Here is a 14,086-nt window from a genome sequence, read left to right as displayed (position 1 = left end):
AACTTCCATATGCTGCAAGTGTGGCCCTAAAAAGCCAAAAAATAAAATAAAATGAAATGAAATCCCAGATTCAATTCAGTTCAATTCACTTAAAAACTGTGGAGTGCCACTGTGTCCCAGGGGGCCTGGGGACAGCAAGTGTTCTCACCCTCAGGAGACCTAGTTTCTCGTGGGAAAGAACAGACAATAACAAATGCCTAACAAAGTATGTCGGATGGAAAGGACTGATGCAGAGAAATAAAGCAAGAAACAGAGAGGAGGGCTGTGATTCTACAAAGAGGCCAGGAAAGCCCTGGCTGGGGGCAGACCTCGAGGGAAGTTGAGTCCGCCAGGGAGCGGGCCAGGTAGATCTCTGGGGACATGTACCCCAGGGCGAATGCTGGGAGGCTGAGACAGGGAGGTGTGCCTGGCACAGTGGAGAAGGGCCAGGAGGCCCGAGTGATGGGGCAGCGCGAGGAAGGAGAACATGGGGCATGGGCCAGACCTCCGCCTGGGGACTCAGGGCCTGGGGAGCCTGTGCAAAATACTCCAAAATCCAGGCTCTTCCCACGTAGCTTCTTTCTTTTCTTTTTTCTTTCTTTTGTCTTTTTAGGGCTGCACCCGCAGCGTATGGAGGTTCCCAGGCTAGGGGTCGAATTGGAGCAGTAGTCACTGGCCACAGCCATAGGAATGCCAGATCCGAGCCGCGTCTGCGATCCCCGACCCCCTGAGCGAGGGCAGGGATCAGACCTGTGTCCTCATGGATAATAGTTGGATTGGTGCCCACTGTGCCACCACGGGAACTCTGAAAGTCAAAACTTTGACACAGTTTTCTGGGACTTTCCTCAGTGAGAGGAGACAGGTGGGAGAGAAGGGAGGCGCAGGGACAGGGCAGCGAGGCCCGAGGACCAGAAGACCCCCTCGGCTGCCCGTGGTCCATGGGAGCCCACGTGCCACTCCGCTGGGCACCACGGTGCGCGGGCCTCTCCCTCTGCCTGTGCTTTCTAAGCCCGAGACCTCGAGAGGAAGGGCCTCGTCGCGTGACCGGGCCCTCGGCGAGGAAGTCACATCAATGACGCTGCCGCTTGGACTCCCCGGGCTGCCTGTCCCACACCCGGACGTTGCTGCCTGGCAGGGGTCTGTCCCTTGTCCCCATGGAGGTCTGTACTCACTCCACCCACAGAGAAGCAGACAGCCCAACACAAGCAGCCCAGTAGGACCTGCATCAGGGGAGGTGACGTGGACACACAAGCTCGTCCATGACTGTCACTACCAGAGGTGTGGGGGCTCTAGAGAGGCAGGGATTTTCTGCGGTTTACAGAATGCTCCAACCTGAGGAGATTCCGCAGGAGTTCATCTCTGTGCACAAGGACCCCGGCTGGGACCTGGGGCATCGTGTCACCCGGGCCCCGCCCAGGCTTGGGAGATACGCCGGGCAAGCCTCGCCCCCGTTTCGCAGATGGGACACTTGCTGCCGGCAGACGTCCTGACCAGCCCCCCGCCACCCCGGCGATCTGGCCCGATGCTCTGTCTGCAGCCCAGGGCTCCATGTGGATCCCCGAGGGACTCAAGCAGCACCCGCAACACAATCAGGCCCTGACAGGAAGTTGCTTTTTACCTACGACGGGCTTGTAATTTTTCAGGTGGGGTACATTCATTTTCTTATCGCTCCTTTTCACCCGGCCACCCTCCAGCGTAGAGGAGGCATTCGGCTGGCAGTCTCCTGACCCGCTCGGGCCCTTTCCGCCTTGACTTCCTTCTTCGGGGTCCCCTTGAGGCGCTGGAGGCTGGGACATTTTAACCCTGAGGTCCAAACACAAGATGCAATGGTGCGTTAGAAAACCAGGGGCTGAGAAAGGACAGGGTCTGTCCTTTAGAACTGCAGGAAGCCATCTGGCCCCAGGGTTTTAAATCAGGGGCCAGATGGGTGATGCAAACAGATAAAATGTGTCAGCGCACTGGACACTTGAGGGTGACCTGGACAGGGTACCCCCGCCTCTGGGGCAGCCGCTACTTTGTGAGAAAGGCAGCCCGATGTGCTGGGTCACCTGACACTTTGATCCGTGCTAGAAATCAGGAATTAGACATGAAATCAACTGGCACTGGATTCGAAGTACCTGTGGCCCAGGTGAGGCAGGCGACACTCACCAACGCCTGCAGGCCACCCCCAGCCCGCTGCCTGCCCCGGGGGCCACCCCTGGTTTAAAGCCCCGCTGAGAATGTTCTCCCACTGAGTTTCCTCTCGGTCCATTAGGTGGTTTATGAACCAAAGGAGAGAAGAGCTCAGAAAGGCAACTGGAATCATTCTGAGCTCTTGTGAACCTGAGCAGGATCAGATATCACAGGGCCCAGGACGTGGAGCGCTCTGTCCACACCCTATTAGACTAGAATTAAGAACATCAGGATTTTTTCCCTAAAAAAAAAAAAAATCCAGAAATTGGGAGTTCCCATTGTGGCTCAGCGGACATGAACATGCCTAGGATCCATGAGGATGTGGATTCGATCCCTGGCCTCGCTCAGTGGGTTAAGGATCGGGTGTTGGTGTGAGCTGCGGTGTAGGTCGCAGACACGGCTCGGATCCTGTGTTGCTGTGGCTGTGGTGTAGGCCGGCGGCTAGAGCTCTGATTCGACCCCAGCCTGGGAACCTCTATCTGCTGCAGGAGCAGCCCTAAAAACCAAAAAAAAAAAAAAAAAAAAAATTCCAGAAAGTGATCCTTGTTGAGACTGGGGGGATCATGAACCATAAACCCCAAACCAGGGACTCCAATGACCTCGCCCAGGCATCAATGAAGGGCTTTGGTGGGAGGCACTTCGGGATGGAAAGTGCCGGGAATTCCCGAGGGAGCCGCCACTTGCCTGTTGGCGGTGCTCGAGTTGGAGATCCGGAACCGAACCTGCTCGATGGCGCTTCTCACAAGAGGGTCGTTCTGGTCCATGGATGGGTGCACTACCAGGTCCACCTGCAGAGAGGGGTGGGGGGGCCCCCAAGGGCAGGGGAGGAGCCAAGGGAGACTTAGTTCCGCATCTCAGTTCCAGGTGGAACCTTGGTTGTTATACCTGCTGTCAGGAACGTTTCCAAAAGGCAGTTAGGAAAATGGAAGTAAACTGCCGGACAGTTTGCCGTTACGCTTTCTGGCCTCGGAGTTCCCATTGTGGCTCAGCAGAAATGAATCTGACTAGCATCCATGAGGACGCAGGTTCGACCCCTGGCCTCGCTCAGTAGGTTAAGGATCTGGGATTGCCATGAGCTATGGGGTAGGTTGCAGATGAGGCTCCGATCTGGCATTGCTGTGGCTGTGGTGTAGACCGGCAGCTACAGCTCTGATGTGACCCCTAGCCTGGGAACCTCCACATGCCATGGGTAAGACCCTACAAAAAAAAAGACAAAACCAAAACCAAACAAAGACACTTTCTGGCCTTAGAATCCCTCCGGTGACCAACCCATCAAGCTCTGCCAGCCGGAATGGGCTGCTCTGACGGATGAGGAGCTCCAGCCTGGGGACAGAGCGGCCTGTCCCGCGTCCCCCCGCCCACACTGGGTGGCTGCGGCCCACTGCACCCTGCTGCTCCCCAGGGGGCCGCCCCCCGACGCCCGCGCCTGCTGGCTGAGCATTTCCCACCGTTGCTCAGGAACCCCGAGGGCTTCCATCTGGAAGAGGTAAGCAGCTTCTATTAATCTCTGCGCACTGTGAGTGCCATCGTGGGACCCCGGCCAGCTGCGCTTTTCAACTGGCAGAGGATTTAGGGCTACTTTTGCTGTTCTGCCTCTGCCAAGGCACTGAGGCTGAACCGTGAGGGGGGGGGTGATCATTTCCTGAGTGATAACTAGGCTGACAAATGGACAGAACTTGGCAGGGCTGAGCAGAAGAATGCCCGCCCCCCTGCCCCCCGCCGAGCCAGGCTTCTTTCTGCTCTGCCATGGGCAGGAGACAGCACGCTAAGATTTCCTAAATGCATAACTCTGGCCAGCAGGCTTCATGCCCACAATGGCCTGTGGGTCGCAGAGAACAGGCAGCCACGCCCAGACGGGGGCTCCAAAGGCCGAGCCTGGCGCCATTGCTTCTGTTCTTCATCTGGGGAGTGGGGGCCCCTCCCCACTGCCCTGCCAACCTTTTCTGTGGTTCTGTGAGGCTCCAATGACATACAACTAGTAACCCCTCAGAGACTCTAAAAGCAAACACAAACATTCCTGGTTGCCACTAACAGCCAAATGGCCCTGCCAACCTCCCGGAGGCCGGATGGACAGGGCAGGACGCAGGAGCAACGGCAGAAGGCGGGTGCTGGGGCACAGCCACAGCCGGTGTGGCTCCAGGTCCGAGGACCGCGTGCTAGCCACACAAGCTCTGGGTGCCAGAGAAAGTGCTGCCGAGAAACTTATTCTGGAGGCTGATGTGCAAGACTGTGGCCCTTGCTAGCTGGCAAACGGGCTACTCATGTGCAACGCCATGGCCGGAGGCCCCTCAGTGTTTAGCTAGGGTGCCCTCTCCCCACCCCATCCCTCCACCCCACCCACTACCGCCTGGTGGACATCAGACCAAATAAGCTCAGGGGATGCAGCAGATGCCCATGTATGTGTATAAACACGGCCTCTCTCCACTCCTAGACCTGGGGTGACTTTCCTGCTCTCAATTACTGCCTGACAAGGCGGCACATCCACAAGACCGGCTCCGTGAAGGTCAACAGAGATCAGAGACGCTGCTGCTGGCAGGCTGGGCTCTTGTCCCCACGAGAGGCGAGCACCAAGACCTTCTGCCCCTGATCTGGGGGAGGGGCAGGGGCTGGCTGCCCAGGGACAGGAGGGGATCAGGTGGAGGGGACTCACAGCAGATATAAAGACTGATGAGAGGCGTTCCTGTCGTGGCTCAGCAGAAACGAAGCTGACTAGCATCCATGAGAATGCAGGTTTGCTCCCCAGCCTTGTTCAGTGGGTTAAGGATCTGGGATGGCCGTGAGCTGTGGTGTAGGTCGCAGACGAGGCTGGGATCTGGTGTGGCTGTGGTGTAGGCCGGCAGCTACAGCTCTGATTTGACCCCTAGCCTGGGAACCTCCATAAGCCATGGGTGCGGCCATAAAAAGACCAAAAAAAAAGGTAAAAATTGATGAGAGCTGCCTACTTAGAATGGTAGAAATGGAGTTTCTTAAGACATTTTTTAGTAGTACTCTGTGCTTTTCAAATTTCAAAGGTCTCCAAAAAAATAACACAAAGTAAAAAACACACAAACGAACAACAAAAACAAACAGAAATGACCTGGCCAGCTTATTAACCAAAAAAACCATCCAAGCGGAGCTTGCTTTCGGAAGGCAGAGATTTAAAACGTAGTCAGAAACAAGGTCAGGCAACTACAAATGCCTGTCCCCACGCGCCATCCCCTTTGGCCCTACCGCCCAGCCAGAGCGTCTCAAAGGACTCCGACCCTGAAAAAGGTGTGCCTCAGAATCTGCACAAAGCCGGGGAGATACAGTCGCTGTGGGAATGGCCCCAAACTGTACGCTTTGCAGGAGCAGGTCAGTGGAGACAGAAGAGGCATCGCCCCCGCCACCCGACGACCCGCGGCGCACATGCTAATGGAGTTCCGCCCTGGTTTCCTCTGGGATGTGTTTCCGCGGATTTCTGTGGATAGTGTTCTTGCTGCTTGGTCTACATTTTCCGCCTCCTAGATGTTGCCTCCCGTCTCCCAGTGCCAGTCAGCTGAGCTTGGCTGTGCCTCACAGTCCTTTCTCCCCTTCAAGGTGGGCCAGGGGTGGCGGGGGGACACACCGGCCTTGGGCTGCACATGCGGCCCTAAGCCCCAAGCAGGCTCTCCCTCTGTTTCCAGCTTCAACAGGAAGCTGGGATCATCCCCGTCCCCCACAACTCGGAGGCCGAGTGGGAACTTCCAAGGTCCGGGCCATACAGGCACAGCTGAGGGACCACAAGGATGCAAGAAGCTGGGTAAATAAACTCTCAGCGCGTGGCGGGGGCTTACCTTCTTCTTGATGCCATCCTGGATGACCGTGGTCCGGTACAGCCTCAGGAGGCCCTCCTCCGACAGGTTCCGCACCAAGCGGACGATGGACTTCTTACAGCACTTGGTGGACACGCCTTCCTGCTTCTCCTGATCCATGATCATCTTCTGAATCCTGCGGCATCACAAGACAGGCTGTGACTCTGCCCAGCCTCCACGTGGAAGACGCAAAGCCCTTCCCAACCCGGGCAACCGACCCCTGCCATCTGATGGGCCCCAGCAGAAAGCCGGGGAGACTTACAGGGTGTTTCACCACTGAAAGGGTAGCTTTTTAAGATACCAAAGATCACCTCTTTTTTTTTTTTTTTTTTTTTTTTTTTTTGCTTTTTAGGGCCATGTGTGCGGCATATGGAAGTTCCCAGGCTGGGGGTCTAATCAGAGCTTTCACTGTGGTTCCTGAGGTTCACTGTGGGCAGGGGAGCTGCGCTCTGTGACAGAAATCCAGCTTCAGAGTCTCTGAGGTCACTCAACAGCCAGCTAAGGAATGGTCCAGTTTACCACCACCGCACCCTCCGATCGGAAGCTCTTTTTGATGCCTCTCCTCGCACAACTCTCTAGATCTTACTGAGCCACTCGGGCGATGTTTCTAGATCGCCAGTCCCAGAAAGGCAGGGCCAGAAGGGGCATCAGGAGCACCCAGCTCCCTCCCTCCCTCGCAGAGACCTGGGCAGCAGTGTCTGCAGGCGGCCTCCCCGCCCTAGCTGGAGAACTTGCGTCCTGGACTCAAGGCTCCTTCCGATCGCGAGGCATTGACACCGGCTGCCCAGGAGCCTGGGGATGCCGCCCAGGATGCGGTGGCAACAGTGGGTTGGAAGGACCAAACCGCGGCGCAGAGCCTCCGCTCCGCCCAGACACGGCAGCTCCACGTGTGTCCCTTATAAGATTTTGTTTGAACAAAAGGCTCCGTGGAGAATTAGCAATGACATTATAAGCCGATGCTATTTATCTGCCTGGCTCTCGCCTCACTCCTCCCTTAGCACCAACGCCCTAGGGCAGGAGCAAGGCGAAGGCCCTTCCCCGCGGCCTCTGTGTCCTGTGCCTTCACGCTCTCCCCGGCAAGTGTAACCAATACTCCTCAGTGGCTACGCTTTTCAAATCACACACACAGCCGAAACCCTTTCTACCACCAAGGGGGTCCTGTGAGAATCTACACGGCAGAAGAGAGATGCCAAGGCCACCAGGTCATTTCTGTGCCTGGTGAGGATGGACTGACGTGGGATGTATCATTACCGCGAGACAGACAGACACACGGACAGACGACTCCTTACGTGAACAAGCTCTCGATTAAGCGGAGGTTGGTGACAGCCTCTATGATCAGATTCCTGCGTTTCAGGAGTCGGTAGGTCTCGTGGGGCTTGTCCTGGCCTGGGCCGTGCTTCCCAGCCTTCTGGGAGCCGCCGCTCTCCTAGGACAGGAAAACGGTGCCGTCGGCAGGGTTTAGGGGCCAGACACTGCTCCGGCGGGTACGCCTTCCCTCTTTATGGAACTTCTACGCCAGGTTTCGAGAAGAAGAGCCCAGAGGATTCCACCCCCCCACTGTCCCCATGCTCTGGACAGCGGGTTTCAGGACAGAAATCGGCCGCATCCACGACAGCCCTTCCCGAGAAGGGGCAGCGCTGGCTCTATCTCCCCTTGGTTCTCCTGCAAAGCAAGGGAGCAGACGGACGGGGGAGATGCCACGCCACCCCGTGTGGGGCTTTCTTCAGCGTCAAGAGCACTCAATCGCCTTATTATCACAGCTCCTATTTTACAGAAGAGGAGCTCGGGGCTCAGGGAGGCGGCTCCACCGCACAGGGTCCCAGGGTGTGAGCGTGTGCTTCCGCCCCCACACCCAGGAAGCCTCGGGCAGCCTCTCTGAGAACATTCGGGAGAAGCAGAGGTAGGCGTCCGGGTCCAGGAGCATTGGGATGGGTGGGAGTGAGAGACGGAGGGACAAGAGGGACTGGTGCTCCCCGCCACCGGCCACGACACCCACTTCTCTCCTCCCGGCTCCTTTCTGGCTTCTAGGAGCTTCACATCGGAACTCGTTCCATCTGCTCTCGGATCAAATATGCTAAAGCTCAAGGGTGCACCCCAAGGGGAAAGGGAATCCCAACCGTATCACATTCCTGGCAAATGGCCTGGCACAACTCAGTGCCACATGGTGGCCCCAGGGCGTGTTTTGCTGGCCGCCCTCCTCGAAGGGACCAGCACTTCCAGGGGAACAGGCTCGAGGAGCCTCCCGTCACTTCCCGGCTTGACCCTGAGAGGCTCAGCGCTTTCCTGAAGAGGGAGGGGCTTGAGGGGCCAAAGAGTCACAGCTCCAAGAAGGGCCCAAGAGTGGCAGAAAGGCCCTGGGCCTCTTGCCTTTCAGAGCAAATGTTTTCGAGGAGAAGCAGGCGCCTGCTGTCCGGGGGGGCTGCTGGAGAGCAAAGTGCATTATCAAGGGACCCCCAAACAGTACAGTTCAGGCCCCTCCTCTCGGCAAACAGGCAAAAAGGACAAGGCGCTGCCGTGCCACTGGTGACAGTTCTAAAAGGAAGACAAAGAGCTGAGCTGGGGAGCGAGGGCCAGGACTTGCAGGGCCTGGAGGGAGTGGCTGTAGGGAAACTCGGACCCGATCAGGGGCACAAAGGTGTCAGAGGAAGGCAGGGAAAACCCTCGGGAACCTGGTGCTTCAGGTGGAGACGATACCAATCTCATGACTTGATAAATTTCAGCATCCAAAGGCAAGATACGGCTAGAAGGTTCTAGAATATTCCACAGAAAACTGCCCCCCCCACCCACCCACCCAGGTCTCATCACTCCTGCTATAGAGATAGAACCCACACTCAAGCCTCCACATCAAAAAGGGAGGATGGGGAGGGTGGGAGCTGCAGCCCCACGGGTTCGAATCCCCGTTTTGTCATGAACCCAGGAGGCAAGGCTGTCCACCCCCAGGGGCTGTCCTCTCTCCCTCCCAGGCCAGAGCTGGCTTTCCTCCTACTGGGTTGCTGTGGAGCCTGAATGAAACCGCAGCGACAGCATCAAAGGCCACTCCGATCACAAGTCTGTCTTGTACTGGGCGACTGAGGCACCGGTGGCCATACTTGAGGCACTTCCACAGCACTGGGTGAATTGAATCACAGTGAGAAAGGCATTCCCGTGTCGATTGCCTCTTAATCCTCCTAATTACTGATTCCACTGCTTTGAACACTGTGAAGTACAACAGTATCTGACCAGAACAGACTAAGAAAGCTTTGTTTTTGGAGTTCCCGTTGTGGCTCAGTGGTTAGGGAACCTGACCAGTACCCATGAGGACGTGGGGCTGATCCCTGGCCTTGCTCAGTGGGTTAAAGATCCAGCGTTGCCGTGAGCTGTGGTGTGGGTCAGACGTGGCTCGGATCCCGCATTGCTGTGGCTGTGGTGTAGGCCGGTGGCTACAGCTCCAACCGGACCCCTGGCCTGGGAACCTCCATAGGCCATGGGTGTGGCCCTGAAAAGACAGAAAGACAAAAGAAAGAAAGAAAGAAAACTTTGTTTTTGTCATATCTATCTGGTGATTATCTTCTTTTTATGCCAAATGATACTGGCTTTTCATCTAAAGAAGGGTGTTTCAACCCTTGGCACTGCTGACCCTTTGGGATGGACGATTCTCTGCTGTGGACCGTCCTACATATTCTGGGACACGGAACGGCATCCCTGGTCTCTGCCTCTGAGAGGTCAGTGGCACCCTCTCCCTGTTGTGACCATCAAAAACGTCTCCAGCCACTACCAAATGTCCCCTGAGGGGCAAAGCTGGCCAGGGTGAGAACCACTGATTTAAAGCAGGCGCACACATTGTCCCTTTCAAATAAATTTAAGTAAAAAGAATAACCTGTTAGCGGTTTTCCACTGTGAACAGCAGTGCAGAGGACTCCCGGGAAAGGCGGGCTGCGTGAAGTGAGTACGTGACGAGCCCCGCCTTTCTCCCCTCGCCCCCTGCCCGAGCGGGTGGGCTCTTTTACTGTGAGCGATTCTGCTGCAGCGGCGGCTGCTGCTGCTGTTACGCTTCTTAAGCACAGAACAGATGAGGCTGACGTGCACCTGCCACAGGCGCTTCCCGCCCCCGCCGAGCGGACACTCACCTTGGGGTTTTCCAGCCTGACCTCTTCGATCACGGCGATGTCGCCTCTGTGACTCTCCACGCAGTGGGAGCCAAAGGACACGCTGGGGTCCGAGGAGCTGCTGGGGTCCAGGAGGCTGTCCCTGGCAGCCGAGCTCCGGCAGGCTCTCTCCTCCGCAGCCCCTGGGGAGGAGGACGGCTGCTTCCTCAACGGGTGGAGGCTGACGACGCTCCACCCCCCTGCGGTGAGGACAGGCGCAGAACGGCACGGTGAACCGCGGCACCACCGCGCCGCTGCCAGACCACAGCCGGCCAGGCCAAAGGGTGCCCTGCGGTCAGTTGAAGACGAGGGTGGAGGACCCCAAGCACGCAGCCCAGGGCCCACCCCTACCCTAGATTTGCAAATCTGTCATCGGCACCGCCCGATGCAAGTTCCAAACAAACAAACAAAAAGGTTTCCGTAACTAAAAACCCCAGGGGGGTTCCCCAGTGGCGCAGCAGTTAAGGATCTAGCGTTGTCACTGCTGCAGCGCAGGTGTGATCCCTCGACCAGGAACTTCCCACCCGTTGAGGGTGTGGCCCAAAAAAAACCCCCAAACAAAAAAACCCCAAAGGATTCTTATGGAGATGGTTGGAGGGGAAGGGATAGAGGAAGTTGAGGGAATTCCACCCCTTTGATAGCAAAAGCACAACAAAACCAACCTTTGCCAAGGAGAACTGACTTGCCAGCCCCTCGACACAGACCGCACAAGTCCCTCTTCTAAGCTTGGGGTTACGTGATGCACGTGACACCCACAGGCCCCTAGTTCGGGCGGCACCGAGGACATCGTCTGGGGTCTGCTGGAGCGACCGTCCCCAGAGCCAGGCAGCGGCTCCGACTGAGGGTGCGCCCCACACACCTACCCTTGGTTGGCGTGGAGTGGTGGGAATGAGGCCCCAGACCGCCGCTGGCGGAGGACCTCCCGTCCGCCTGCGATCCTCTGCCTCTCCTCCTGCCGCGGCCACGGCCGCCTTCCTCCTCGCTGTCAGACTCGGAGAGGAAAGCGTCCTCCGCCTCGGGCAGCAGGGACTCCTCTTGCACGGAGGCCAGGCTCACGGTGGCCAGGAGCTCGCTCCGCGCCTTCTCCCTCTCATACTGCCGGCTCAGGTCGCTCTCCTCTGCAAACACGCAGGAGATGTACTTGGTCGTCCGCTGCCGCCCCTCGTCCTCCATGAAGCCCTGGAGGGGACGAGACGTGTTTAACACCCCGCGGGGGGCCGCTGGGCCCCTCAGGCGACCTGGGTGTGCGGCATCTGCTTCCTCACCATTCCCGCAGCTGCCCCCGCCATCCCCCCCACATCCCAGCCACGTCCAGATGCTCCTTCCTGTCTCACCATCCACAGGATGCAATCCTGACTGTGGATTTGCTCCAGGAAGACCGTGAGCTCCTCCCAGGGCTTGGCCCGAACTCGGCCTCCACAAGCGCCCGGGGCCTGGCCCGGGACAGGGCCATCAGACACGGTCAGCAAGCAAATTGATGGTTCCTAACTGCTGTCAGAGTCTCGGAGCCAGGGCCTGGAGGTCACCAGCTCCACGCAGCCACTGCGGCCACGGGGACGGGTGGTGAAGCTGTCACCGACCTACTCCCGTTTGTCTTCTAGAGCAGGGGACAAGGGCTTTCCCAGAGCTCTTAACGGCAGGAAGAGTAATATCTTCCAAGGAGTGACCACACCCCAAGGTCAGGGCTAAGTGCTCTGCAATCACAGCTCAACGGTCATACTGCCTTCCAGCAAAATGGCCATAAAATTGGCAAGAGAGTGAAGCATCAAAGGCCAAGATAGCAGGTCTGGCTCCTGAAAGGGGGACACCAGCCACAGTTAGCCAACGCGGTGTCCCCAGGACAGAAGCAAGGAAAGCAAATGAGAGGGAGTGCGGTGGGGACTGGAGGAGCCCCGGGGGGCACCCGCTGGTCGGAGGAGTGGGGGTCATGCTCCCCAGGCTGCCCATCTCCGCTGACCTTTCGGTGCTGACAACTCATTCAATTTTCACAAAGCGAACCAACAAAATCCACAGTGAGGGGGGACATGACACACATTCAGCCCCTGGCAGCCATCTGCCTCCTTGGCAGAGATGGCAGGCTGACCCGGGCCCCTGCCCGGCTGTGACCCCCCCTCAGGCCCACGCATGTGCGTGTCCGGCGGCCAGGGATGATGAGCTGCGTTGCGGGATGACGCCTGCTGTTACCTTGACGATCTTGAATCTCTGCAGAAGGCGGCACAGCATCCTGGCTTCCAGTTTTCCCACGTTCATAGCCACCCGGACTTCAGCTTGGGAAATGCCCTTCGTGCCTCGGCGCTCAACTGCGTGAAACAAGACACTTGAACCTCGGCGGCCTCTGCCAGGAGCCGTTCTGCACAAGTCACGTCCATCCCCACCTACCTTTTCTGAGCACAGACCTTTCAATGCGGGGAAACCGACAGAGAGAATAAATCACCTGCCTCCTCCTCCCTCCTGAGACTCTTTAAACACTCTCATTGAGTTTTTTTTTTTTTTCCCTTTTAGGGCTGCACCTGCGGCATATGGAAGTTCCCAGGCTAGGGGTCGAAATGGAGCTGCAGCGGCCAGCCTACACCACAGCCACACCAGATCTGAGCTGCATCTGCAACTTACATCACGGCTCATGGCAATGCTAGATCCTTAACCCACTGAGCGAGGCCAGGGAGCGAACCCGCATCCTCATGGATACTAGTCGGGTTCATTACCACTGAGCCACAGTGGGAACTCCCTAATCATGCATTTTTAAGTGCTTGCTGACTCCTCCAGCTCAAAACTGTAAATGCCAAGCAATCGACAGCTCATCCACTGAGTTCCAGACACACTGTTTTTCACCCTGCAGCAGGAAGTGAGCACTCTCAGACAAATGAACTTTCTCAGCTATATTGAATCAAGCCTTTTAAAAAGCACCAAAGTAATTTTTAATGAAGAATTTTTTCATTTCCCCATCTTTCTCACTAGACTCAGAGGCACTCTGGACACTGATTATTGCATTACCCTGTCACAGCTGTCGGCCAACGGGGGCGACGGGAGGAAGTAATGATATTTGGTCCCGTATTAAATGACCAGCAGGCGACTGTGTGCCGTCACTTGCTCTGTCTGGTCTGCCGGCTCCTGCCCTGCTACACGCTGTGCTATTACTGGATCTGCCGTCAGAAGCCCTTTCAAATGTATCTGACTGCTCAGGGACTGGGAACTCCAGGAAGGAGCCTGGTGGAGTGGGGGGGGGGCGGGGGCTGGGAGCCCCGCCAGTAAAGTACAGCACCTACAGGGCAGACTCTGGGGCAAAACCCCTGGACTGTGCAGAAAGAGTTCCCCTCTATTTCCCGCTTGACGCTGCCTGGGAAAACCAATCTGAATAAAGGAGGTTGTGCTGCACCGTCCATGCAAAAAAAAAAAAAAAAAGCAAACAAAAAGACAGCGGGATGGAAAGAGGTGACGAGGGTGTGTCCCCATGTTGAACTAGGAACACACTAAAAGCAGGGAGGAAGGTGGCCCGGACAGCCTTTCCCAAACCGTGTTCTGAGGAACCCATTCTGAGACAGGTTTAAGAGGTGATAAAAACAGCCGAACGGCCCTCCCAAAAGGCTGTGCCGATTTGCCAGGTAGCTCTGTACCGGCGGCTGAGCCAGGCCTCACTTCTGCTCTGGCCCCCACTTCTGCTCTGGCCCCCACTTCTGCTCGGGCCTGCTCTCCACAGCCACCCATGGCCACACCATCTATGGGACGCTGGGTCACTGCTGCCTTAGGGATTTTAGGGAATTTAGGGGAAGAAGGAGGAATGGGGAGACACATCTTTTGCCCCCTTCATCACTACAACCCTCCGCCTATAGTGACTGCAGACCTATTTTAGAAGATGATAGGTGGCTGTCAAATCTTTGAGTAATAATTCTAAGAGCTAATCTCTCTCTCTCTTTTTTTTTTTTTGTCTTTTTAGGCCACATCTGCGGCATATGGAGGTTCCCAGGCTAGGGGCCAAACGAGAGCTGCAGCTGCAGGCCTACA

The 14,086-nt window shown here is 56.9% G+C and overlaps 1 protein-coding gene across 3 annotated transcripts in view; it reads right to left on the bottom strand.

Moving 5' to 3' along the window:
- The window catches only part of GTF3C1 (general transcription factor IIIC subunit 1), a 70,298-nt gene that overhangs the window by 31,213 nt on the left and 24,999 nt on the right, over positions 1-14,086 (bottom strand). For 2 of the 3 annotated variants that reach the window (XM_047780242.1, XM_047780243.1), the window contains exons 8-14: positions 12,272-12,387; positions 10,951-11,266; positions 10,070-10,287; positions 7,253-7,389; positions 5,946-6,099; positions 2,836-2,939; positions 1,598-1,782 (exon numbers count right to left, since the gene is read on the bottom strand). In XM_047780242.1, coding sequence (XP_047636198.1) covers positions 1,598-1,782; positions 2,836-2,939; positions 5,946-6,099; positions 7,253-7,389; positions 10,070-10,287; positions 10,951-11,266; positions 12,272-12,387 — 1,230 coding nt within the window. The remainder of the gene's footprint in view (positions 1-1,597; positions 1,783-2,835; positions 2,940-5,945; positions 6,100-7,252; positions 7,390-10,069; positions 10,288-10,950; positions 11,267-12,271; positions 12,388-14,086) is intronic. The other variant, XM_047780244.1, reaches the window with a different exon arrangement.

The sequence above is a fragment of the Phacochoerus africanus genome, chromosome 5 (genome assembly GCF_016906955.1).
Source record: "Phacochoerus africanus isolate WHEZ1 chromosome 5, ROS_Pafr_v1, whole genome shotgun sequence".
NCBI lineage: Eukaryota > Metazoa > Chordata > Mammalia > Artiodactyla > Suidae > Phacochoerus > Phacochoerus africanus.
The sequence above is the reverse complement of the archived record's forward strand: the minus strand, read 5'-3'. Positions and strand labels throughout refer to the sequence as shown.